The 27,908-nt window shown below is 47.0% G+C and overlaps 2 protein-coding genes across 4 annotated transcripts in view; one reads left to right on the top strand and one right to left on the bottom strand.

The window, feature by feature from the left end:
• Window positions 1-326: 326 nt before the first annotated feature.
• Window positions 327-11,788, bottom strand: LOC122388735 (ataxin-2-like protein). Of its 3 annotated transcripts, XR_006257860.1 has the most exons (11): window positions 11,548-11,788; window positions 9,950-10,053; window positions 9,324-9,444; window positions 7,053-7,260; window positions 6,396-6,517; window positions 3,686-4,693; window positions 3,121-3,271; window positions 2,532-2,716; window positions 1,944-2,132; window positions 1,622-1,753; window positions 327-1,292 (listed from the first exon to the last, which is right to left on the bottom strand). XR_006257860.1 is itself a non-coding variant. In XM_043380114.1 (10 exons), exons 1-10 carry the CDS (start codon window positions 11,593-11,595, stop codon window positions 1,243-1,245), a joined length of 2,508 nt encoding a protein of 835 aa, XP_043236049.1. In that variant the 5' UTR covers window positions 11,596-11,788; the 3' UTR covers window positions 327-1,242. The 3 variants fall into 3 exon arrangements, 2 of the variants coding, with proteins under 2 accessions (XP_043236049.1, XP_043236050.1); XM_043380114.1 differs by having other exon boundaries at window positions 1,622-2,132; XM_043380115.1 differs by having other exon boundaries at window positions 1,622-2,129.
• A 739-nt stretch (window positions 11,789-12,527) lies between these two features.
• Window positions 12,528-27,908, top strand: part of LOC122388734 (F-box/LRR-repeat protein 20-like) — a 41,162-nt gene continuing 25,781 nt past the window's right edge. Inside the window, exons 1-3 of the mRNA XM_043380112.1 lie at window positions 12,528-12,950; window positions 22,827-22,894; window positions 23,348-23,477. Coding sequence (XP_043236047.1) covers window positions 12,921-12,950; window positions 22,827-22,894; window positions 23,348-23,477 — 228 coding nt within the window. The 5' untranslated portion in view covers window positions 12,528-12,920. The remainder of the gene's footprint in view (window positions 12,951-22,826; window positions 22,895-23,347; window positions 23,478-27,908) is intronic.

The following is a 27,908-nucleotide window of genomic DNA, read 5'->3' as shown; positions in this document are numbered from 1 at the left end:
AACCAGTCACGCAAATCATCACAAAAAAACGTTTGTTCAATATTTTCTTTTTTTATTCCGGACGTCTCAAGCCACAGGGCCGAAACGCATAGCAATCCAAACTGTATTTGGTGAGCCGAGTAAAAAAACTTTCTTCAGCCTTTCCGGCACAATGCATCTCAAGTCTCGCGTCCAAACTTGAGAAGCGAACCTTCTATACCGACCAGCAGTTGGTGAGAACGCCAGCGTGAAAATAAAACTTCTTTGGCGCGCAGACACTGCCTGGTGAGCCACCCGGGTTACTCGGGGCCGGGTGGGATGTAGGTGCGCATTACAGATCTGTCCTCGTGACAGAAGGTCTCGTTACGACGCACTCTACTCTGTGCGAGCAGCAGGGGAAAGGCAGCGCAGTGCCTCGTCTTGGTTCGTGGTTGGTGAGGCTGGAATAGTCTATATAGAGGTTGTCGGCCCGTCTGGGCCCAGGTCAACCTCGAGATCTGTCTGGATCAAGGCGCTTCTCGGGCGCGGACAGTGGCCCCGCGGGCCGGCGCTACACTAGCGCAGCGTAGCGCTCAGTTGGGGAACTAGTGGTTCCCGCCGCGACCGCGCCGCGGCGTACATCACTGTGCATATTTCGCTAACGACGCCGCCACGACAATCACCGGGTGGCACAGCGGCGCACATTTCCTAGAGCCGCTTCCCTCGCGCCCCGGTGACAGCGCTAGGTACCAATGACATCATTGATGACGTCAGTAGCTCGTGTCACTCTCGGCGCGTCCTGGTGCGTGTACAAACTCCACCCGTGCGGCGTCCCTCGAGCGCCACTCCCTGGTTCAGTTCGGCCCGCCCGGCGGCGGCTAACGGGCCTCCGCCGCAGCAGTGCGCAGTCTGCCGTGGCGATCAACAAAACTCGCAGCTCCCTGCACCTCTCTCGGAGCTCTCTCCGAGCTCACACCGCGCCGCGCCGCGCAATGGACTGTCTGGACAGAACGCACACCGGACAGAACGCACCTCAGACGGATCACACGGCAGCTTCGTACAAAACACCACCCTCCCGGCGGTCGGCGCGCGCGCTCTCACCCACCCTCTCACTCACTCTGCCACACACACGGTTGCTCCGTGCCCTTTCTCTCGCTCTCTCTCTCGCTCGTCGAAACACGCGCGCCCCGTCCCTTCCCTCCCCACCCATCCCTTCCCTCTTCCCCCGGCCGGTTCGCGTTGCACTGAGTCCCTTTTCCGCGTCTAGCGGCGCATACGTCAGCGTCACGGGTTCATATGAGGCACTAGCGGTATGGGATGACCCGAGCCAGGACCTGAAACAGAAACCAAAACACAAAGTCAAAAGGATGAAGACAGCACAGTCGCTACAAACCAGGAAGAAATATCCTGCCGGGCTAAGGACAAGCCACTTTTCTTGTTGTAAAATACGATTTATGAATTTCAATGTCACAAACTCTTCGTAGCTGAGGTCCACGATCAATGCATTCACTTCTAGAAAATAATTACCAAAATATTGCATACCCTACACATCTTTTCCGTCATATCAAGCTTTACAAACGCTTGTTAGACACTCGTTTATCACCAGTAATAGTGCTTCAGTACCCCTACAGATCCCCCTACCCCCTGGTGCGCTTCCACTGACCGTAAGGCTGCTGCTGCGGCGGCTGCGGTGGCTGGCCGGGGTGGTGGCCCTGCGCCTGCTGGAAGTTATAGTACTGCTGCGGCGTCATCGGCACGCCCATCGGCATCTGAGACGAGGTGGGCGTGGTGGCGGGCCCGGGCGGCGGCTGCGGCTGCATCACAGTGAACTGGGGCGCCATCTGCTGACCGGGCTGGCCGGGAATCAGGTACACACTGGTGGGTGTGTAGACGGGTCCGCCGCCGCCCTGCGCCAGCTGGTACATCAGTCCTCCGCCGCCGGGGCCGCCCGCCTGGCCGCCGCCCGGACCGCCCGCCTGCGGCGGCACCATGCTGTAGCCGAGCGTCTGGTGCGGCGCCGGCGGCGGCCCCGGCTGGCCGTCGTAGCCGCCGGCCGGGCCCGGGTGCTGCTGGTGCTGCGGACCCGGCTGCTGCTGGTGCGGCGGCGGCATCGGCTGCGGCTGCTGCTGGTACATCGCCGCGTGCGAGGTCGGCATCATGCGGAAAAACACCTGCTGAAAAACGGAGGTGCGCACAGTCAGCAAACGAGCACGATACAATTTTGTAGGTGACAGCCATATAAATTAATAGGGCGACGAATTCATTTTAGCAGTCAGTGGCAGATAGACCCTGTTGAAAAATCGGTAGCAGTCGCAGTGGGCATGAAGCACACAGACTGGAGCTGAGTGGAAACAGCCTGTAGCTGTCTCAATCGCCATATTATCCATGTTGCAGTAGTCAAACGAACAGTACCTTTCAAATGGCGTCCCCATTGCCCTCACATGTCCTGCTCCCGTGTCCCCACCTCCATCACCTCTCTGTCCCGTATACCCACTGCTCTCATCTGTCCCCCTCCTGAGTACCCACCCATCTCACCTCTCCCTCTCCCTCTCCCATGTCCCCTCTCCCCTCACCTGTCCCGGCGCCGGGTAGCCGTGCGGCATCATGCTGTTGGGCGGCATTGGCACGCCCACATGCTGTCCCGGCGGGTGGCCCGACAGCGGCGAGGTGGCCATCAGGGGAGGCCCGGTGACGGCGGCCACCTGGATCGGTGACGCCTCGGGACGGTGCGCCACGCCGCCCATCGGGTACTCCCCTCCTGTGGGCGGGTAAGGGAGCGGGACGGTCACTGAGGGGAGGAACGGAAACATCGGGTATCTCTTGTTCGATGTGGTGTATAGTAAAACTGGATTGATATGGAGGACCAAGTGTCACAAAATATTATTCAAAACCATGCTAGACAATGGAAAGTAATCTAAATCACTGAACGGGCTGGACATCAATATCCATTTATACGTAAGGAAAATAAATACCTATCTACGAAAGAAGGACCTTACAATTAAGGTTCACCCACGCAGAGAGAAAGAAGCTGATTCAGATGATGTTCGCGTAAAACGCAACACAACCGAACACAACAGAATACAAGCCTATTTCACTCTTCATTTCCAGCACCAGTATCAGATTCCGAAACCCCGCAGCGTTCTGTCAACTCATCACACTAACCTCTCTGTTTGTGCGGCCGGGGCGGCTGGTGCATCTGATGAGGCGCCGCGAACGACTGCGGGCCCATGATGTAGTTGAACGGCGGCTGGCCCGGCGATGAGATGAGTGACAGCGGAGCCGTCTGAGGGGTCATGGCGCGCGCTGGCTCCGGCTGAGGGGGACACAGGCGTGTCAGTAGACCATGGGGAACATTACGGGGGATACAACAAAACCCATGCAAAGTTCAGAAACAGAAATGTGGGTAACAAAGGGACAAGAGCAAAATAATTTGGCTGGGTAAAAAGAAGCATGAACTGAAATACCAGCCGACAGCCACCATATCGACAGCCGACAGCCACCATATATAATAGTTATGCTCTATGCATAACTATTTAGCATTGCACAATCCGAGAAAATCCGTGGCCGTCTTACTTAGTCTCCTGGCCTCGACCCTACTGTCGCTAAAATATCACTTCAGGGAAGCATTTCATTTCGTGGAAGGCACCGACTAGAACTATAAACATTTAAAGCTCAGCCATTCAATCGATCCAGAGCCACTGACCTCCAAACCCCTCCGGGAACTCACCGAATAACCCATTGCCATTGACACCGTTGGCGGCGTGAAAGGGGTGAAGGCCTTCGCGTTGGGGTTCATGGTAAACTCCTTGGCGTTCGGGTTCAGTTTCGACTTGGAGAGCGACTCGGCTAGCTTGTTGGTATCCTCTGGAGCCGGGATGGTGGCCGGGGTCGTCGGAGTGCCACCCGCAGCTGGCGCGGCCGTCTCGCCGGGTGAAGTCTCGGCGGCCGCCGCGCCGGTGGGCGGTGCGGGACTGGAGCCCTCCTCACCGCGGGCCGGTTCCGGCTTCTCGGGTTTATCCTGTTTCTCTGCGGGTACGGGAGCCGCCGGTGCGGCAGCCGATGAGGCCTCCTCCGACAGGACAAAATTCTCCTGGAAGTCCTTCAGACCCGCCAGCGTCTTTGCCGGGCCGCGGGGGGACTGGGCCGGCTGGGAGCGGGGCTCGCCGCGCTGCTCAGCTGGCGAGGCTGCGGCCGTCTCCGGCGCTGGCTCCTGCTCTCTGCTGGGACTCTGGGCCGGCGGCACGGTGGGTCCGTGCGGCAGGGGCCCGTCCGGCGTGCGGTCCTCGCGGCCCCGGCTGGGAGTACGCCCGGAGCCGGGCCGGCCGTGGTGCGTCTGGCGCTGCTGCTGATGCGGCGGTCCGCCGGCCGAGCCGGGCCGTGGACCGCGCGGTCCTCCGGCGCCCGGCGGCGGTCCGCGCGGTCCCCCACGCGGCGGCTCGCGCATCTCACGGACCGGCCGGCGCGCGGGAGGCACGTAGCGGTCTCCGCGGCCGTCCTGGCCGGGCCGCGACACCGCCGCGAACGCCGCCTCCTCGTCTCCATTCTCGGCGTCGGCGCGATGACGGGAGGTGCTCGAGCGCTCGATCTCGTGCGCGATGCGCGCGGCACGCTCGTGCTGGTCGTGCGAGACGCGCTCCAGCGGCGTGGTGTAGCCGGCCAGCGTCTGGTCGAACGTCGAGCGGACGCCGTACTTCTTCTCGTTCATGCGGAACATGTCCCGCGCGTCCCAGCCGTTCTGTGGAACAGAGGTAGCATTTTTAGGGACTGAGATCTAAGGCTGTGTATGGGTACAAAACTGCAGATATCTGAACCATAGCTTGGACTGGCTCATGATTCTGGAGCTGAATTCGGCCCTGATGAGCTATGCATTTAAAACGTGAATGACGTATGCTCAATGTCTAAGCAGATACCTCTGTATGGTATATAGTCTAAAGGCTATGCATCCCAGATTTCTTTTGCCGTGGTTGATGAATGACAACTAGTTTTGGCCTGCACTTAAAAACTATAGCATGCTGACAAAGGCCGAATCACTTCCTGTTCTAAATCGATTGATGTCGAATACTGCTATCTTTTAACAAGTTGAGTAAAACAGCCAGATTTATCTGCCATCAGAAGATCATGATGGTAATTGGCACAGTTTGCAACAGCTGGTGCCTGCGTGGTAGAACGCACGATACGACTTCTAATCGGCCATGACAGCGACAAACTGGCCACATACAGACCCACTCGGACGCACCGTGCTCCGCTGCAATCCACCGCCGAATTTCGGCCACAATGTACCATCGGAAAATAATATAATCGGCACCCCTGCATTCTGCAAGTTATGTAAGGGACATTTCGGACTCACAAAGGTCATAAGGGCAAAACATAGGGCGCACGTCGTATTCGAACTGCACTAAATCGAGGTTGATAATGTAATAACCATTGTCAGATTTTCAGTGAACTATTGCCATTTTAAGCAGCAGCACTACCTTCATTTTTTTAATTCTTTCGTAAATGCAGCAGATATTATTTGGATAATTAATATGATCATCATCGTAGATGAATGTGAAAGGGACACGTTGAGACAGCAGAAGCCCATAAGCCTATCATTGTTCATTGACAAAAAGAATCGACAGCTCCACCAAATTTATGTTGCATAATCGACCAAACAATAACCGATTTTCTGTCCACTTTTTCACTCATCATTCTTCTCCACTCTTTTCGGCTCTACATCTGCTCTTCTGTAGCTCAGAAATTAATCCAAGGACTATCGGAAGCAGTCCACCTCAGCTCTGCCATAGGGTAGTGGTGTCAGCGGTGAACGGAGGCGGGAGGACCCAGGGACCCACTCACCGCCTCGTCCAGCGAGACCAGGAGGACCCAGGGACCCACTCACCGCCTCGTCTAGCGAGACCAGGAGGACCCAGGGACCCACTCACCGCCTCGTCCAGCGAGACCAGGAGGACCCAGGGACCCACTCACCGCCTTATCCAGCGAGACCAGGAGGACCCAGGGACCCACTCACCGCCTCGTCCAGCGAGACCAGGAGGATCCAGGGACCCACTCACCGCCTCGTCCAGCGAGACCAGGAGGACCCAGGGACCCACTCACCGCCTCATTCAGCGAGACCAGGAGGACCCAGGGACCCACTCACCGCCTCGTCCAGCGAGACCAGGAGGACCCAGGGACCCACTCACCGCCTCATCCAGCGAGACCAGGAGGACCCAGGGACCCACTCACCGCCTCATCCAGCGAGACCAGGAGGACCCAGGGACCCACTCACCGCCTCGTCCAGCGAGACCAGGAGGACCCAGGGACCCACTCACCGCCTCATCCAGCGAGACCAGGAGGACTCAGGGACCCACTCACCGCCTCGTCCAGCGAGACCAGGAGGACCCAGGGACCCACTCACCGCCTCGTCCAGCGAGACTAGGAGGACCCAGGGACCCACTCACCGCCTCGTCCAGAGAGACCAGGTGGTCGGTGGCGGCATCGTCAGCGATCCACGGCTGCAGCTCCTTGTGCCCGGCAGAGCCGTTGGTGCGGCCCGTGATGGCGCCGTCAGTCTGGAACCCGCCTGCCACGAGAAGAAGTGGGTGAGTGGGGGAGCGTGGAAGGATTCTGGATGGGTGAGCGACTGGATTGGGCCAGCATACGTCCCGTGATGCTAGAAAAAGGGAGATAGCCGAGATGGTTTTCGCTAGTGAAACACCAGAGGCACGAAAATAATGTTCGCGACTGCTGGGAAATATATAAATGAAAAACGGAGGTAATGCTACTATGAGATTACCTCAGAGTTAAGCTGCTCTACGAAAAAGGTCAGTCAGGACGTTACGTGAGAGCTTCAGACCAGACGGTAGGGAGGAAAAAAACTAAAAACTAGACAATCACAATGTGAAAACAAGTGATAAACTAAAGCGTTGCGTAATAAATATAAGGGAAGCGAAACAGCAAGGCATACGTTTCTCCACTTCCCAGTTTTTGCAAACCACTCGCTATTTCTAATACCAATTTACGATTCAACACCCACTCAAAACATATCACACCATATACCCCATACAAGGTCCCAGTCCCAACCATCACTATCACCAACCCCCATACTCTCTACTCACTTTTGGTTGCGTACTCCATGTCCACATTGGTGACAGTCACATGAGCCACTTGCTCGCCGAGGAAAATACATTCCTCGCGGACCTCACGCGGGTCGATCCGCTTCGGCTCCTCTCGGTTCAGCGGGTGCACCATGCCCAGCACGAAGTTGTTCTCCTTCGACAGCGCCTTCAGAATGCCCTCGAACACTTCGTTGTTCGTTGTGGTCACCTGTGACAGTGGCGACGGCGGGGCGGCGGTTAAAAACAGACAGGTGTCTTTGAAAAACAGCGCTCGGCTACGGAAAACACGATCGAACGGTTTTAGTGACCGCCAATCATGTGCAATAACCGCCGTCATTAACGTAATGCTTTCAGCATGTGCTGTTTCGTATCATAACATACAAAACTAGAGTCGATAAAATATCGAAGCACGCACGGGAAAATAGCAAAACCGGCTCGGAAGTCAGAACATCGTGCGCGTCACTCCTACACTCAATAAATGTGCAAAAAAAAAAAAAAATCGGGACACGGCTCATTAACCATCGATATGGTTTCAGGTGTCATAGCAAAAGTTAACGGGGAGTTACGGCGTCTTTCAACTTCCAATGTCCGTTTTAAAACATTTATTATGCAGCCAGACAAGCCGCCCGATCTACTGCGGCCCGTCAGCAGTAGCATTTTCCAACACTGTCTATTCATATTACCAGACATCCACCCGCTCCCGATTTTCTAGTCTCGCTAACTACCGATTATCGCGCACATTTCCTTCATTCACAACCCCATCCCACACCAGCGGACCACCACACTGAAACACAGGTATATGCCACGGAGGGCATCACGGCGGCCAGTCTCTGCACAGCGCTCCGCACCGGCTGTGATCGGTAACCAGTGCACAGTACCATGATTTAACGGTGATGAAATGTTGCAGGTCCAAAACAAAATACCGCAAACCTCGCACCACTCCCAATTGAATTCCTAGTAGCGAGTCATTGGAACAAGCATGTCGGTTTTATTCCACACACAATCCAAATAGTCGTGCTCACAATCGCAATCACTCATGAGTCTTATCCCTTCTCTCATGTACTGATCAGTCTCGGCAAATTCACTCCTTTGCCTTCACTTCGTCTCTCACCAACAGACATTCCTCGCCCCGTTATCGCATATGTCTCCTCAGTTCGCCCTTTACCCTCATATTGCCCATTCGCTGTAAGCTAGCCTCTTTGTTTTCATCCCCACTCATTCATCCTCGCATCTCCGCCTCTCCCTCTCGCCAATGAATGAACCACTGACTCCTCACGTCTCGACTCTACCCTTTCACACACACACAACATACACTCCAACCCACCAGCCTTCAATCATCTCCAACCGAATCAGGCCGGTGGTTATCAGCAGCCCTCTCCCTCTCCCTCCCTCCCTCTCTCCACGCACCAGCAGCGCACTGTCATGATCGCCGGGGGCGGGGCTGGGAGGGGCGGGGGCGAGGGGCGGGCCGCCGGAAGCTGACGGTCACGTAGCGGCGCTGCCCACTGTGACCGGACATATGGCAGAGGTGGGCGCGGCACCGCGCCGACAGCACCCAGTGGACAGTGTCATCAAATAATGGTTCACACGGCGGTAACACAGCAGTGGTGAATGATGAATAAAAAGGTACTGCGAAACCTGCCGCCTCGGTCGGCCGTTTTGGTTTCACGGCTATCGCTGATCGCTGATGGTCCACAAAGCGATAAGTGACAGGCGACATTCATTGTCATTATAGCTAGGTAGTTATGTCCAAATTCACAATTTGTTACTTTGATAATAAACGTCAAAGCAGTTCGTGAGCAGAAATACATAAAGCGACGCCAAAAACGACAGAAATGCATCCAACGAACTCCATGATACACCTTCTTCAGATTGGAAATGTTCTAGTTATTAGGTTTATAATAATTAATCATGCATGTTCTCCGGAGGTCAGATAACGGAATTTTTCCGATCGGTAGCCGATGTACTAGCAGTAATCGTCTGACAATATATCAGAGCCGGCGTCTGACTTCGGCTGAACAAAGACGAAAATTGTAACTGTTGGACGTCAACCAGTTGGGATACGATAATTCCAAGACTGAGCCGAAAGCGTCAAGAGAAGCCACCCAGCTATGCATATGCCATGAGTTCAATCACCTGTTGATGTTTTCGTGGCCCGTTGTCCTTGAGGCGCTCCCACTGCTGAGTCCGTCAGTTAGTAGAGCCGGTTCACACGACACATCACCGTATAGTTTCCCCACCATCTGTCCTCGAGGATCGTTCAGTACTCACCCGCACGGGGCATCCCAGGATGGAGGTGAGCGCGTGCGCGTACTGGGCGTTGGCGTACACCCCTGAGGCCTCTGCCGGCGGCCGGTCCTGACTGCCACGAGAGTCCCGCGGCCGACCGTGTCTGAGGGGAGGAGACAGAGGGAATGGTGAGGAGGGCGGCTTGGACGGCCAAAGGTCATTCACGATAAAAATACAAAATGTCAGCAACGATATAAAACAAAATTAGCCGAAGCCGAAGATATGCCGAAAAAACGACGGCATAATATAGCAAAATAGTTTTGTTATACCTTGCCTTGAAAGCTTTGACCAACATAAACTTTGGATAAACAAGTACAGAAATGTATTCAAACTATAGCTTTGTTCAGCCAACTAATGGGAAAGCTAAGACTGTAAAAAATACAAAAAGAAATCATAAAACAACCAGCAATTTATAGAGCAGATCAAACGATGAGCTACACAACAAACTCAGCAGAGCGAATAATTCACCGACACAATATGCACCGCCTCAAGGCTCGGCGGTCAGCGCGCAGTGCGACTCCGTCCCTCTCTCGCCGGTCGCCCCAAGACCCTAAAACTCCGGTCGGCCCGTGCCCACCCGGTACCGCCCGCCTGCCCGACTGACTGACCTGGAGCCGCCGCCCGAGTGGGGCGCGTTGGAGCTCCGCGGCCGCCTCGGCCGGCCTCCCTGGCTGCTGTTCATTCCACTGTTTGTGTAGGTCTTGGTCGCTATCTGAAACAACGCAGCAACGGCGATTTTGGTAGATGTTACCGTGAAATGAAAATTAAATGCAACAACGACATTCATCAGAAACTGGAAGCTAAATTATTTTTTTTTTGTGGAAACATATTACAAGAGCTGTAAATACACACTTGTCATATACAGCCTCTTCAAATGCCCCATGAACCTCTCAATTGGACAGGGCTTCAGTCTCAATAATTTTAATAGGTATGGCTTTCATGAGTAGAAAAAAACTGCAGCAAAACTTGGCACAGATCCCTATGAATCAATTTTGTATCATTTGTGAGAATTTTGACCCTAGGTCACCTAAAGTAAGGTTGTCAGGTCAAGCAAAATAACATTGCCTCTTCAAAAAAAAAAAAAAAAACTTTGTGATCCTGTCAATGCTACAATTTTTATCATAGAAGTCTAAAAATTGGTGATTTGAATAAGGGTATCAGTGCAAACAATTCATATATCTCTGAATTCTTATGTTTCATAACCATGATGTGGGGTTGGTCAAATAAATTTGTAACCTTATCATTAGAAAACAAATAACAATGGAAGAAAAGTAAAAAGGCCTCCTGCTACTAACAAACATACAAACCTAAAATATATTCCTGAATCATTATATCTTTGGCCTAATGGAATAGACAGGTTCCAGACTGTTGTATTTAAACAGTCACTTGGACATCCTGTTAGGTCACAAAGGTCACCAAAGTTTTTGGACAAAAACTTTTAATGGAAACAAGGATGAACAGTAAAATGCATGAAATGTATTGGGCTTGAAAGCACATACCAATTGATATGCTACAGCCTACATGACTTCCAATTATACCATGGCATTTTTGCTTTTCATAGTTTTTTTAGATAATCAGGTGTGAGTGGGCTAAAAGCCCCTCCCCACATGGGGAAGTTGGCTGAGAGCCACACAGGGAAATGAGTTAAATTTGATAGGGACCATTAGCCAGACTGCAAAGCATGGCAATTTTGACAATATTTTGTTGGTGCAAGGGCAATCTGCCAGTGTGTGGTGCACTGGGGATTTACTGCAGTGTGGTGATATTGATGTTTTATGTGAAGAGGTGCAGGTCCTTCACATGGCACTGTGCTTAGCTGCTGTGCTGGCACATCATTGTCCAAGAAAATTATGTATGGGAGACACAAGGGGGTCAGTCAGGAAATTCATCCCACCAATGAGACCAATGCCCTTCATTGCAGTTTTCATCAGTCGTGCAAAAATCTACCAATCTGCGGCAAAAATTATCAGCATTGTTTGGTGTGAGCTGATGCATTTGTCCGGCTGTTTGGTGTAAGCTGGTGCACCCATGGTTGTCAACCTGGCTCATCTCAATCTGGTTTGTAAACCGAGTTGCCACGTTTTACAATTTCTGAACCAGCAATTGGAAAGTCAAAATAGGTTTTCATTTATTTAACACCACATACAAAACATTAAAAACATTCAGCATAATACCTGATTAATGATGCGCAAAACATGCAACTTACCTCTGAGTGGAAGCTAGCCTGCTTTTCGCCTTCGCCGCGGAAATGCATTAACTTGATCAGTTATTTCTGGGCGCGTACCACCATTTATATGCGTGGCGTCGACGACCAGGCATAAACGAGTACGCTTTTTTCGACTCTTACCGATGAAAACCTTGCGTTCTAATATCAAATACTAAAACACAGTTAATGAGCAGGTAAATATCACTCGAAACTTTCCCGCGCCCGGTTCCAAGCGCTTGTAAACAACACACGCCGCACCGCCGCACCACGTCAACCAAAACACGAACTTCTACATTTGTGGCGCATTTGGAAGCCGTCCTTACGTTCTAAAGCTGCCATATGTTATGGAAAGTTTTCTAACTCTTTCGTAAATTTTTAGCAAAATAAATTAGAGGTCACAAATTCTTATTCTGAGAAAATACGCTACAGCTGCTGCAGCTGAGGCGATCATCTGTGCTGTGAACTCAAAACTATGAACAGCTTGGCAAAAATAACGCTCAAATTAATTACTTGACGGCAGAATTTAAATTCTGTTGATACTGACTTTATGAAAGTTAGGAAAATTTCATCACAAAAAAACTAATTTTATAATTTAGAAGGGCCAATAATTGAAAATTCACGCTATATTTTCAATATTGGAGAACATTTTACACTTCATCATAATTTTCGCTCACCTAGTTGACGACTAAGGAAAATTCTGCCGCTCTAATCGTGACGTCAGTCATCAGCTGTGATGCGGATATGGGGCCTGTTCCAGCGCCTCCAGAAACCTCCAGAAAGCTCCAGAAAGCTCTAGAATTCTCCAGAGAGCGTTCCAGCGCCTCCAGAAAGCTCCAGAAAGCTCTCGCCAAAGCTCCAGAAACCTCCAGTAGCCTCCAGAGAGTTGAGAGGTCCAAATTTCTCTGGAGGCTCTGGTCTACAATTATGGCGCACATGTGACAATCACGAATGTAAACAAAGGACATTTGACTGATAATTTTACAACTTGAATGTAAAGAAAATTACATTGCTATAATTTTATTTATCTTTTTAACTAAAATTGAAAACAAATTTTGCGTTTCAAGAGAGAACAATCGTCATTCTTTTGGTATCTATGACACCAATCTCCAGAAATCTCCAGATTGCGTTCCAGCGCCTCCAGTAAAACCTCTGGTAGAGCCTCCAGTCAAGAATTTATTCTGGAGGCGCTGGAACAGGCCCATGTTTAGTGTTTACATGCGCCATAGTAGCGCGCGCCGCCGCAGCAGCGACGTCCTTGAGAATCCACATCTGCCGAAGCTGCCCCTTGTTGCGGGGCAACTTCAAGGGTTTTGGAATTTTCAGGGCGACAGGCTGCAAACCATGAACTTGGACTATTATATAAGAAAGCTATAATGCACTGCAACGGCAGGCACAGGTCTGAGGTAAGGAGATTCGTTCAAAGGCCATGTTTCAATCGATAGCCTTTGTTGTGATGAGTTGGCCCCTGAGGGCACTTGTGCTTCAAAACATCTGATTTGTGCTTTTTATGAAGATTTACTCTTCCTTTTATGTCATTGAATATTTGGGTTTGCTTATGTTTCCTGACCATTTGACGCATGCAGTGCCAGTAACTTATTCTCATCCAATGGCTTTGTCTTGCCAGTGTATCAGTATGTCGCTGTCAATGACCTCTTTGTCCATGTTCTTGTGGGATATTGTAACATTTAATTCTATTTTCATTTAATATGTTATCTTGACATCTTTGGTTGCATCATGTTTGGTTTCATTTCAGTTTAATCAAATTTTGTTTGTTTGATGAAGCATGTCCGTGAAGTTGGCGACGTCGCCAGCGACTTTTCCAGCGACGAGCACCGATTTTAGCCAAAACCTCGTCCAAGGTCAATTGGACCATGAGGATCACGAAAATCGAACCCATTCACCCCTAAACCTTGACCTTCAAGGTCAAATTCAAGGTCAAAGGACGGGGAACTGAAAAAGTGCCACTAAATATTGTCCGATTTTCAAAATTTTGGCACCAAAATGTAGCGCGTGCAAAGTTCTAGCCGCACATCGAAAACCATTTTCATCAAGGTCAAACTTCAAGGTCAAATTCAAGGTCAAAGGACGGGGAACTGAAAAAGTGCCACTAAATATTGTCCGATTTTCAAAATTTTGGCACCAAAATGTAGCGCGTGCAAAGTTCTAGCCGCACATCGAAAACCATTTTCATCAAGGTCAAACTTCAAGGTCAAATTCAAGGTCAAAGGACGGGGAACTGAAAAAGTGCAACTAGATATTATCCGATCTTCAAAATTTTGGCACCAAAATGTAGCGCGTGCAAAGTTCTAGCCGCACATCGAAAACCATTTTCATCAAGGTCAAACTTCAAGGTCAAATTCAAGGTCAAAGGACGGGGAACTGAAAAAGTGCCACTAAATATTGTCCGATTTTCAAAATTTTGGCACCAAAATGTAGCGCGTGCAAAGTTCTAGCCGCACATCGAAAACCATTTTCATCAAGGTCAAACTTCAAGGTCAAACTCAAGGTCAAAGGACGGGGAACTGAAAAAGTGCCACTAAATATTGTCCGATTTTCAAAATTTTGGCACCCAAATGTAGCGCGTGCAAAGTTCTAGCCGCACATCGAAAACCATTTTCATCCAGGTCAAACTTCAAGGTCAAATTCAAGGTCAAAGGACGGGGAACTGAAAAAGTGCCACTAAATATTGTCCGATTTTCAAAATTTTGGCACCAAAATGTAGCGCGTGCAAAGTTCTAGCCGCACATCGAAAACCATTTTCATCAAGGTCAAACTTCAAGGTCAAATTCAAGGTCAAAGGACAGGGAACTGAAAAAGTGCCACTAAATATTGTCCGATCTTCAAAATTTTGGCACCAAAATGTAGCGCGTGCAAAGTTCTAGCCGCACATCGAAAACCATTTTCATCAAGGTCAAACTTCAAGGTCAAATTCAAGGTCAAAGAACGGGGAACTTTAAAAATGCTACGTCACCAGCGACTTATCCAGCGACGAGCACCGATTTTACCCAAAACCTCGTCCAAGGTCAATTGGACCATGAAGATCACGAAAATCGAACCCATTCACCCCTTAACCTTGACCTTCAAGGTCAAATTCATGGTCAAAGGACGGGGAACTGAAAAAGTGCCACTAGATATTATCCGATCTTCAAAATTTTGGCACCAAAATGTAGCGCGTGCAAAGTTCTAGCCGCACATCGAAAACCATTTTCATCAAGGTCAAACTTCAAGGTCAAATTCAAGGTCAAAGGACGGGGAACTGAAAAAGTGCCACTAGATATTGTCCGATCTTCAAAATTTTGGCACCAAAATGTAGCGCGTGCAAAGTTCTAGCCGCACATCGAAAACCATTTTCATCAAGGTCAAAATTCAAGGTCAAATTCAAGGTCAAAGGACGGGGAACTGAAAAAGTGCCACTAAATATTGTCCGATCTTCAAAATTTTGGCACCAAAATGTAGCGCGTGCAAAGTTCTAGCCGCACATCGAAAACCATTTTCATCAAGGTCAAACTTCAAGGTCAAATTCAAGGTCAAAGAACGGGGAACTTTAAAAATGATACGTCACCAGCGACTTTTCCAGCGACGAGCACCGATTTTAGCCAAAACCTCGTCCAAGGTCAATTGGACCATGAGCATCACGAAAATCGAACCCATTCACCCCTTAACCTTGACCTTCAAGGTCAAATTCAAGGTCAAAGGACGGGGAACTGAAAAAGTGCCACTAGATATTATCCGATCTTCAAAATTTTGGCACCAAAATGTAGCGCGTGCAAAGTTCTAGCCGCACATCGAAAACCATTTTCATCAAGGTCAAACTTCAAGGTCAAATTCAAGGTCAAAGGACGGGGAACTGAAAAAGTGCCACTAAATATTGTCCGATTTTCAAAATTTTGGCACCAAAAGGTAGCGCGTGCAAAGTTCTAGCCGCACATCGAAAACCATTTTCATCAAGGTCAAACTTCAAGGTCAAATTCAAGGTCAAAGGACGGGGAACTGAAAAAGTGCCACTAGATATTGTCCGATCTTCAAAATTTTGGCACCAAAATGTAGCGCGTGCAAAGTTCTAGCCGCACATCGAAAACCATTTTCATCAAGGTCAAACTTCAAGGTCAAATTCAAGGTCAAAGAACGGGGAACTTTAAAAATGCTACGTCACCAGCGACTTTTCCAGCGACGAGCACCGATTTTAGCCAAAACCTCGTCCAAGGTCAATTGGACCATGAGGATCACGAAAATTGAACCCATTCACCCCTTAATCTTGACCTTCAAGGTCAAATTCAAGGTCAAAGGACGGGGAACTGAAAAAGTGCCACTAGATATTATCCGATCTTCAAAATTTTGGCACCAAAATGTAGCGCGTGCAAAGTTCTAGCCGCACATCGAAAACCATTTTCATCAAGGTCAGACTTCAAGGTCAAATTCAAGGTCAAAAAACGGGGAACTGAAAAAGTGCCACTAAATATTGTCCGATTTTCAAAATTTTGGCACCAAAATGTAGCGCGTGCAAAGTTCTAGCCGCACATCGAAAACCATTTTCATCAAGGTCAAACTTCAAGGTCAAATTCAAGGTCAAAGGACGGGGAACTGAAAAAGTGCAACTAGATATTATCCGATCTTCAAAATTTTGGCACCAAAATGTAGCGCGTGCAAAGTTCTAGCCGCACATCGAAAACCATTTTCATCAAGGTCAAACTTCAAGGTCAAATTCAAGGTCAAAGGACGGGGAACTGAAAAAGTGCCACTAAATATTGTCCGATTTTCAAAATTTTGGCACCAAAATGTAGCGCGTGCAAAGTTCTAGCCGCACATCGAAAACTATTTTCATCAAGGTCAAACTTCAAGGTCAAACTCAAGGTCAAAGGACGGGGAACTGAAAAAGTGCCACTAAATATTGTCCGATTTTCAAAATTTTGGCACCAAAATGTAGCGCGTGCAAAGTTCTAGCCGCACATCGAAAATCATTTTCTACCAGGTCAAACTTCAAGGTCAAATTCAAGGTCAAAGGACGGGGAACTGAAAAAGTGCCACTAAATATTGTCCGATTTTCAAAATTTTGGCCCCAAAATGTAGCGCGTGCAAAGTTCTAGCCGCACATCGAAAACCATTTTCATCAAGGTCAAACTTCAAGGTCAAATTCAAGGTCAAAGGACGGGGAACTGAAAAAGTGCCACTAAATATTGTCCGATCTTCAAAATTTTGGCACCAAAATGTAGCGCGTGCAAAGTTCTAGCCGCACATCGAAAACCATTTTCATCAAGGTCAAACTTCAAGGTCAAATTGAAGGTCAAAGAACGGGGAACTTTAAAAATGCTACGTCACCAGCGACTTTTCCAGCGACGAGCACCGATTTTACCCAAAACCTCGTCCAAGGTCAATTGGACCATGAAGATCACGAAAATCGAACCCATTCACCCCTTAACCTTGACCTTCAAGGTCAAATTCAAGGTCAAAGGACGGGGAACTGAAAAAGTGCCACTAGATATTATCCGATCTTCAAAATTTTGGCACCAAAATGTAGCGCGTGCAAAGTTCTAGCCGCACATCGAAAACCATTTTCATCAAGGTCAAACTTCAAGGTCAAATTCAAGGTCAAAGGACGGGGAACTGAAAAAGTGCCACTAGATATTGTCCGATCTTCAAAATTTTGGCACCAAAATGTAGCGCGTGCAAAGTTCTAGCCGCACATCGAAAACCATTTTCATCAAGGTCAAACTTCAAGGTCAAATTCAAGGTCAAAGAACGGGGAACTTTAAAAATGCTACGTCACCAGCGACTTTTCCAGCGACGAGCATCGATTTTAGCCAAAACCTAGTCCAAGGTCAATTGGACCATGAGGATCACGAAAATCGAACCCATTCACCCCTAAACCTTGACCTTCAAGGTCAAATTCAAGGTCAAAGGACGGGGAACTGAAAAAGTGCCACTAAATATTGTCCGATTTTCAAAATTTTGGCACCAAAATGTAGCGCGTGCAAAGTTCTAGCCGCACATCGAAAACAATTTTCATCAAGGTCAAACTTCAAGGTCAAATTCAAGGTCAAAGGACGGGGAACTGAAAAAGTGCCACTAAATATTGTCCGATTTTCAAAATTTTGGCACCAAAATGTAGCGCATGCAAAGTTCTAGCCGCACATTGCACGCGCTACATTTTGGTGCCAAAATTTTGAAGATCAGACAATATCTAGTGGCACTTTTTCAGTTCCCCGTCCTTTGACCTTGAATTTGACCTTGAAGTTTGACCTTGATGAAAATGGTTTTCGATGTGCGGCTAGAACTTTGCACGCGCTACATTTTGGTGCCAAAATTTTGAAAATCGGACAATATTTAGTGGCACTTTTTCAGTTCCCCGTCCTTTGAACTTGAATTTGACCTTGAAGGTGAAGGTTTAGGGGTTAATGGGTTCGATTTTCGTGATCCTCATGGTCCAATTGACCTTGGACGAGGTTTTGGCTAAAATCGGTGCTCGTCGCTGGAAAAGTCGCTGGTGACGTAGCATTTTTAAAGTTCCCCGTTCTTTGACCTTGAATTTGACCTTGAAGTTTGACCTTGATGAAAATGGTTTTCGATGTGCGGCTAGAACTTTGCACGCGCTACATTTTGGTGCCAAAATTTTGAAGATCGGACAATATTTAGTGGCACTTTTTCAGTTCCCCGTCCTTTGACCTTGAATTTGACCTTGAAGTTTGACCTTGATGAAAATGGTTTTCGATGTGCGGCTAGAACTTTGCACGCGCTACATTTTGGTGCCAAAATTTTGAAGATCGGACAATATCTAGTGGCACGTTTTCAGTTCCCCGTCCTTTGACCTTGAATTTGACCTTGAAATTTGACCTTGATGAAAATGGTTTTCGATGTGCGGCTAGAACTTTGCACGCGCTACATTTTGGTGCCAAAATTTTGAAAATCGGACAATATTTAGTGGCACTTTTTCAGTTCCCCGTTTTTTGACCTTGAATTTGACCTTGAAGTCTGACCTTGATGAAAATGGTTTTCGATGTGCGGCTAGAACTTTGCACGCGCTACATTTTGGTGCCAAAATTTTGAAGATCGGATAATATCTAGTGGCACTTTTTCAGTTCCCCGTCCTTTGACCTTGAATTTGACCTTGAAGGTCAAGGTTAAGGGGTGAATGGGTTCAATTTTCGTGATCCTCATGGTCCAATTGACCTTGGACGAGGTTTTGGCTAAAATCGGTGCTCGTCGCTGGAAAAGTCGCTGGTGACGTAGCATTTTTAAAGTTCCCCGTTCTTTGACCTTGAATTTGACCTTGAAGTTTGACCTTGATGAAAATGGTTTTCGATGTGCGGCTAGAACTTTGCACGCGCTACATTTTGGTGCCAAAATTTTGAAGATCGGACAATATTTAGTGGCACTTTTTCAGTTCCCCGTCCTTTGACCTTGAATTTGACCTTGAAGTTTGACCTTGATGAAATTGGTTTTCGATGTGCGGCTAGAACTTTGCACGCGCTACATTTTGTTGCCAAAATTTTGAAGATCGGACAATATCTAGTGGCACTTTTTCAGTTCCCCGTACTTTGACCTTGAATTTGACCTTGAAGTTTGACCTTGATGAAAATGGTTTTCGATGTGCGGCTAGAACTTTGCACGCGCTACATTTTGGTGCCAAAATTTTGAAGATCGGATAATATCTAGTGGCACTTTTTCAGTTCCCCGTCCTTTGACCTTGAATTTGACCTTGAAGGTCAAGGTTAAGGGGTGAATGGGTTCGATTTTCGTGATCCTCATGGTCCAATTGACCTTGGATGAGGTTTTGGGTAAAATCGGTGCTCGTCGCTGGAAAAGTCGCTGGTGACGTAGCATTTTTAAAGTTCCCCGTTCTTTGACCTTGAATTTGACCTTGAAGTTTGACCTTGATGAAAATGGTTTTCGATGTGCGGCTAGAACTTTGCACGCGCTACATTTTGGTGCCAAAATTTTGAAAATCGGACAATATTTAGTGGCACTTTTTCAGTTCCCCGTTTTTTGACCTTGAATTTGACCTTGAAGTCTGACCTTGATGAAAATGGTTTTCGATGTGCGGCTAGAACTTTGCACGCGCTACATTTTGGTGCCAAAATTTTGAAGATCGGATAATATCTAGTGGCACTTTTTCAGTTCCCCGTCCTTTGACCTTGAATTTGACCTTGAAGGTCAAGATTAAGGGGTGAATGGGTTCAATTTTCGTGATCCTCATGGTCCAATTGACCTTGGACGAGGTTTTGGCTAAAATCGGTGCTCGTCGCTGGAAAAGTCGCTGGTGACGTAGCATTTTTAAAGTTCCCCGTTCTTTGACCTTGAATTTGACCTTGAAGTTTGACCTTGATGAAAATGGTTTTCGAGGTGCGGCTAGAACTTTGCACGCGCTACATTTTGGTGCCAAAATTTTGAAGATCGGACAATATTTAGTGGCACTTTTTCAGTTCCCCGTCCTTTGACCTTGAATTTGACCTTGAAGTTTGACCTTGATGAAATTGGTTTTCGATGTGCGGCTAGAACTTTGCACGCGCTACATTTTGGTGCCAAAATTTTGAAGATCGGACAATATCTAGTGGCACTTTTTCAGTTCCCCGTACTTTGACCTTGAATTTGACCTTGAAGTTTGACCTTGATGAAAATGGTTTTCGATGTGCGGCTAGAACTTTGCACGCGCTACATTTTGGTGCCAAAATTTTGAAGATCGGATAATATCTAGTGGCACTTTTTCAGTTCCCCGTCCTTTGACCTTGAATTTGACCTTGAAGGTCAAGGTTAAGGGGTGAATGGGTTCGATTTTCGTGATCCTCATGGTCCAATTGACCTTGGATGAGGTTTTGGGTAAAATCGGTGCTCGTCGCTGGAAAAGTCGCTGGTGACGTAGCATTTTTAAAGTTCCCCGTTCTTTGACCTTGAATTTGACCTTGAAGTTTGACCTTGATGAAAATGGTTTTCGATGTGCGGCTAGAACTTTGCACGCGCTACATTTTGGTGCCAAAATTTTGAAGATCGGACAATATTTAGTGGCACTTTTTCAGTTCCCCGTCCTTTGACCTTGAATTTGACCTTGAAGTTTGACCTTGATGAAAATGGTTTTCGATGTGCGGCTAGAACTTTGCACGCGCTACATTTTGGTGCCAAAATTTTGAAAATCGGACAATATTTAGTGGCACATTTTCAGTTCCCCGTCCTTTGACCTTGAATTTGACCTTGAAGTTTGACCTTGATGAAAATGGTTTTCGATGTGCGGCTAGAACTTTGCACGCGCTACATTTTGGTGCCAAAATTTTGAAGATCGGACAACATCTAGTGGCACTTTTTCAGTTCCCCGTCCTTTGACCTTGAATTTGACCTTGAAGTTTGACCTTGATGAAAATGGTTTTCGATGTGCGGCTAGAACTTTGCACGCGCTACATTTTGGTGCCAAAATTTTGAAAATCGAACAATATTTAGTGGCACTTTTTCAGTTCCCCGTCCTTTGACCTTGAGTTTGACCTTGAAGTTTGACCTTGATGAAAATGGTTTTCGATGTGCGGCTAGAACTTTGCACGCGCTACATTTTGGTGCCAAAATTTTGAAAATCGGACAATATTTAGTGGCACTTTTTCAGTTCCCCGTCCTTTGACCTTGAATTTGACCTTGAAGTTTGACCTTGATGAAAATGGTTTTCGATGTGCGGCTAGAACTTTGCACGCGCTACATTTTGGTGCCAAAATTTTGAAGATCGGATAATATCTAGTTTCACTTTTTCAGTTCCCCGTCCTTTGACCTTGAATTTGACCTTGAAGTTTGACCTTGATGAAAATGGTTTTCGATGTGCGGCTAGAACTTTGCACGCGCTACATTTTGGTGCCAAAATTTTGAAAATCGGACAATATCTAGTGGCACTTTTTCAGTTCCCCGTCCTTTGACCTTGAATTTGACCTTGAAGTTTGACCTTGATGAAAATGGTTTTCGATGTGCGGCTAGAACTTTGCACGCGCTACATTTTGGTGCCAAAATTTTGAAAATCGGACAATATTTAGTGGCACTTTTTCAGTTCCCCGTCCTTTGACCTTGAATTTGACCTTGAAGTTTGACCTTGATGAAAATGGTTTTCGATGTGCGGCTAGAACTTTGCACTCGCTACATTTTGGTGCCAAAATTTTGAAGATCGGATAATATCTAGTGGCACTTTTTCAGTTCCCCGTCCTTTGACCTTGAATTTGACCTTGAAGGTCAAGGTTTAGGGGTGAATGGGTTCGATTTTCGTGATCCTCATGGTCCAATTGACCTTGGACGAGGTTTTGGCTAAAATCGGTGCTCGTCGCTGGAAAAGTCGCTGGCGACGTCGCCAACTTCACGGACATTGATGAAGCTAGGCATCTACTGCAGTCTGCAGTACCTATGTTTTTTGTGTGTTGCGACTGGTTCAGTCTTAAAATTGTGGGTATTTGAATGCCTGGATACCTATATATTTCTTATCACAATGCTGGCTATTTCAGGCATTTTTTGTACTTGTTCAAATGCCTGACACTAGAGATAAAATTTATTTTTGGCAACATTTCAAAGTTATTCAGTTTAGCCATATTAAGTTTAAAGTTCGTTTTTTTGTTCTTCAATAAATTTTGATATGGTCATATACCTCTCTCATTCACTTGATGTTTTTTCCTGAAACAAGATGACATAAGTTGCATAATATTTGATCTTATTTCTATCACTTTTGAGCTCACATTGAATGAACCCATACAGGCCCTATATCATGTGTCCCATTTTCTTGAATATGCTCCCATGACATCTGTTGAATACATTATCACCAATGCTGACATTACAGAGGGTTATTATGTGCACTATGACACATATAATGTACTCTTGCAGTTTATAATTATATACATATCTTACTGGACAGAAATGTCAATCATCCCTAGTTCCCTACCCAGGATTCATCTATCTTGAAGAATCTCGGGTTTTGTTGTGGTTGAGCGATGTTTTTCCGGGCCTAGTCTACATGTCCGGACTCCGGAGGCAAATGGCGCAGCCTGGGTTGAAAGGCAACAAGAACCGTCAGCACGTGCACGTATTATGAAGACCGCTTATTGGTCACAAATACCCATGTAACTTGTAAGTCACCATGTATCAAGGTTAACATCGTTGTATTACGATTACGAAAAATACCTAAAATATGCTGACCATCGTCTTTTGCGATAGGGCTTAGAAAGTGCGAACGCATCTCTGGTTATAGTCACCGTGCTCTGGTTGATCGACGTAAACGCTGATTGATCGACGAGGCTTATGACGCATTTTGTGACCCTGCTTGCTTTCATTCGCAGCCTGCCCGCATTTTCCAAGAAGACGAGGCCCTCATCAACAAAAAACTTCCCAAAGAGGTGCTAATCAGGTGAGAAAAAATATTAAAATCTCAACTTGTACTTGAAATCTTTGTGAGGTGAGAAATATTCACGATCTTATTTAAGCATGTTAACAAATACGGGTTTATTTAGCGACACCATTCTCTTCGTTTTCGAAACGAAGAAAAAAAACGTTTTATTCTTACTTGCGTTTATGGAGTTGCATCCTGTGAAGATCAGATTTCCATTGATCAGCTGAAACCATCACGAGAACATATGTAATTTACTTGTCGCTGATAACCCTCTTTTTCAAACAAGCAATGTCATGACGATGAAGTGTATATGTAATAGGTGAATACAACGTTATTGTGGTTCAATGTAACATTATACCGTTCTTTAACTCCTTGTCGGTACTTTCGCTATTTATCACTGATATGTAATCGTAATAAAATTGTCTGCTCATCTGTGATGCCCTCTCCTGCCACGTTTGTTGTCCGTTGCAGAGTGTTCTCTTTTCTGGACATTGTCTCGCTCTGCCGGTGTGCCCAAGTGTGCAAATACTGGAACATTCTCGCCCTCGATGGCAGCAACTGGAAACGCATCGACCTCTTCTCATTTCAGGTGGATGTGCAGGTGAGTCCTACAGGGCGCCTAGCGCGGATTTAATCTTATTTTCTGTGTACGTTCACGTGGTCATCTCTGTCTTTTTGGCTTATTAATCGATTGTGCGGTTATTGTATTCAATGTGTGTTCGTTCGGCTTGGTTCGTGGACGGGGAGTTTTTTTATTTAATAATGAGCGTTTTATTATGTGTATGTCATGCTTTATCGTGTCCATTTCCAAGCTGAACGTTAAGTCTGATGTTTTCCGTTGCTGGGCCTATAGGCTATACTGCAATGCATGTAGGTATTACCTTCTGCAAACATCCAAACCACGTTCTACAGATTTCTTAGACTCTTTGAACTCTCATAAGTTTGCTTCACTTGAATTATCCGCCATGCCCCAGCTTGTTTGCTAGCTGCAGTATTATAACGTATATTACAATAGCCCTTACAAGCAGACTTGTAAACGATTCAAAAAAATTCAATCAATTCAATCACGACTCACTTGATGAAATGACCGATTCAATCATAACTCAATCAAACAGTCTGATTTTCCAAGCGATTCAATCACGACTCATGGACCTTGTGATTCAACTCAATCACGACTCATCCCATTATCAGTGATTAAGGGAATGACTCAACTCATGATTTGACTCAACGCGATTCAATCAAGATGTTATATAAAATATATACATATGTGATATCAATTTAAGACATTTTTGGAAACTGATACCAAACAGATATCAACCAAATACACTAGGAAAATACCAAAAAACATAGAAAAGTACTAAATCTATGCTTGCTCACAAATGTCCTCATGAAACAGGGTATTGAAAATATAAAGATTAGCATGGTATCTAAAACATGTGTGTTGAGCACTGAACTCTATAATGAGCGTGAGGTGTTGAGCAATGTGCGCCTGCTTACTGCTACTGTTAACTTGATTACTATACTGATTTTAGGGCACTGGAAAGAAACTTTACATTCATTTTTTCATCTTCATGCATTGACATTTATGTATAATTTTGTGTTTACAGTTTGATTAAAAACTTAAAATAAAATTTTTATGTTTTTTTTTTCAATACTGATAGCTATGCACATTTATAATACTGACAAAATACCTAAAAAATTTGCAGTGCATTGTGTGTGACTATGATGCAAATGCCACATATATTTCCACATAATATAGTACTAAATATGGTCATAACTTCAATTTCCAGCACATGGTGATTGAATCATTTTGTTAATTGAATCAACTTGAATCGATGAGTTGCCGATTCAATCACTTGCAGTTGCCATGTGTGACCGATTCAATCAGGATTCATATGGTGACAAGAGGTGATTCAACCGACTCAATCACAGTGAGTCGGCATTTTCAAGCGATTCATGAGAATCGATTCAATCAGAGTTGAATCGCTTACAAGTCTGCTTACAAGGTTTCGAAAACGGTCTTGTTCGTCAAACATGCTGGCTGCGTATGATGCATCAGTGAAGCGTGCGAACATAGTGTAGCGTGTTGAGTTCAGATGCTCTGCTATATTTAACCCGTCCTTGTAAATCGCGTTGCTTACGATATCGCTATCTTCTTACACGCAGGCATATTTTCGCTGTTGCCCGGCAGTATTTCAGATTCAGCACAAAATTTAACCAAGATTGGCCTTCAAAGAAAGGATGTTTTCACGATTTAGTGAGATAGTTCGTGAGATAGTTATACAAATACTGCAGAATATATATGAAGCACTCAGCATGACGAAGCTTATAATTTCGAGTCTCACCTTTTCTGTCGATCCTGGCTCGTGGCTTACGCGTCTGACTCGCTGCAATGTGGATCGATCGTATCGGCGCCCAACTCTCGACGCCACGATGTTAGTGAAGCAGTTTATCTGTCACACGCAGCCCGCGACGGACACCGACAAATTCTCTGAAAACAACGACGTTTGGTGGTTTACTGAAGGCGTCGTTACGTTGTCTGGTTGAAAGCCGCGCAGAATGCTCGTTGAGGCGTATTGTAGCGGTGTTTTTCTCTATCCAAACGGTGGATTCCACGACGATGACGATCAGTATGACCCTAGTGGAGGGATCCCCTGTGCATTCTGGTGCTTTGTGAATGTGACGTCCCTCTACTCTCAGCTCGCTTAACCCTCGCCCGCACATGGGGGGGGGGTTGCCACCCCCCCCCCCCCAGGTAGTCTTTCTGCTCTGCACTCAACATTTTTAGCGCTAGAACGCTGATTTTTCGTATAGCTGCTCCTCTATCCTTTCTTGATGTCCACTGAAAATTTCAAGTTTCTGTGATTTTTGGTTTCGGAGATATGACCTTGTTTTTCAAGTCATGTCATGACCCAAATGGCCAATTCTCAACATCTTGCGTTTGCCATGGGTCTTGCGAGCTTTTGACACCCTGATTTCGGCCTTTTTTGCCAGTATTACCTCCTTCCTATCATGGAACATGTTGTTCGATGATGTACAGGGGTCAAGGTCAGGGTCAAGGTCAACCTAGGTCATCTAAGATAATTGCGTTTTAGGCAAGCTGAATTTACTTTTTTTGAATTTTTTTGACTGCATTTTTGGTAAAAGCTTCTCAGAGCATGATTTCGTGTAATATGGACCCAAAAACAATCGGTGCACACATCAGTATACACACAGACACACACAGACATACAAACACATATAATTGACCTTGACCTAACTTGACCTGAAATGACCTCAGCCGCAAAATTCTGGTCGGGTAGTGTGACAAAGAGGTTCTAGCTGGCCTGGCACCAGAAAACAGCATCGTCATCGGTATTTGATAAGCAGCGCACTTGATATCCAACGGTGACCCAAAACAGCAACATTTTTTAGTTTGACCTGACCTGGAAGGTCAATGACTGACCTGAGAAGGTAAAACTGGGTATCATTGGATTCGTCTCTTCCCAAAGAATCTTTTTGGTCTTTACCGCTAAGCTCTATCTCCAACAGGAACGAAATGGCGCGGGGGGGGGTGGCAACCACCCCCCCCCCCCCCATGTGCGTTCTAGGATGGTAAAATGGCATGTGCGGGCGAGGGTTAACCGATCGAGTGCATGTATAGCACAGAGCTCTGCGTTCCGCTGGCACACTGAACAAAAGGATGCTGCTCGGCAAAGAGAGGCCGAGTGTTTGTTTCTAGCCGCTCAACTTGTTACAAATCAAATAGCTTGAGCTGCGTTCGACTAGCATTAACGTTGCACGTCTTGAATTATACTCCAAGGCGCTGTCGATAGTCCACAACGTACTTGTGCTTTCGGTTTGCGTCTCCCCGACTGCATCATTACTTTACGACCTACTCCGTCTCTGAATTCTGTGTGAAGTTCAATAGGTACTCGTGAGATGCTTTTGAGATAAAGTGGTCAGATATCCGCAAAACCTTTCTCATTTCGGCCAGCAATTCGATGATGCTGATATTGGTTGGGTTTCTTGCGATGAATCTCCAGTTGTGTCCTTTGAATGCAGATAATAGGTAACTTATTACATAACTGGCGTCTTCTGGGTAACTTCCCATTGTAACGCCGCATGTCTCCCTTGCTGTATGTTGGCATAGGTACGAATTTCTCTCGGCTCGCCGTTGCTTATCTTTTTGCCTTTGAACATGAATAATGTATGCCTGTCAGAGCTATCGAAGGTCTCTTCCTTTCAGAACACCGTTATTTGTAAGGAAATCGGCCCGTGGTCAACAATAACATATGCCTGTGTCAGCGGAGACTCCCGACTCACCCTTCATTCTGTCTGCCAACCCCCCCCCCCCCCCCCTCCTTTATCCGTCGCCGTCTCCGGTTTCGTCTCCGTCTCAGTACCTACCGGTCTCAGGTTTCATCCCCGCGTCTGTGTCGGCAGCTCCTCTCTCCAATCGTCGCCGGACCCTCTCCCCCTCTCCCCTCCCCTCCCCTCCCTCTCAACTGCACCACATGGGTTAGCGCTCGCGGCGGTGCACCTGTACTCTGAAGGGCGGGGGTAGGGAGGGGGCGGGGGAGCGTGTCCGCCACGCGCCCATCCGGTGGGCCGGCCACCTTTGTTGAAGAGCCTGTGATGTGTGTTCCAAGCCCAGCTGTGGGGCTAGCTCTCGGAGACGCCGCACAGTGCTAATAGGGACCATGTGTGCGGGATCAGGTGATGGCGTTCCAAGAGGTGAATGTTGAGAGTAAGCCAGCTCATTGTCACGTGCCTAAAGGTCACGTGACTTGTGCTCTTTGATAATGTGGCCTGTTCTTGGAGTTAAGCTGTTTGGCTGTGGGCTCGTACAGACTTGTGATCAGCTCAGTTGAGCCGGCTCAAAAATCAGCTCAGCTCATGAGCCGGCTCAACATTTTGCCAAATTGTTGAGCTGTGAGCTGAGCTGGCTCAGTAATGCATTGAGCTGAGCTGCTGTCTGAGCTGAGCTGAATGAGCTTGAGCTGAGCTGAGCTGATTGAGCTGAGCTGAGCTGAGCTGAGCTGAGCGAGCT

This window comes from Amphibalanus amphitrite, unplaced genomic scaffold (assembly GCF_019059575.1).
Source record: "Amphibalanus amphitrite isolate SeventyFive unplaced genomic scaffold, NRLGWU_Aamphi_draft 000333F_arrow, whole genome shotgun sequence".
Classification (NCBI taxonomy): domain Eukaryota; kingdom Metazoa; phylum Arthropoda; class Thecostraca; order Balanomorpha; family Balanidae; genus Amphibalanus; species Amphibalanus amphitrite.
The sequence above is the reverse complement of the archived record's forward strand: the minus strand, read 5'-3'. Positions and strand labels throughout refer to the sequence as shown.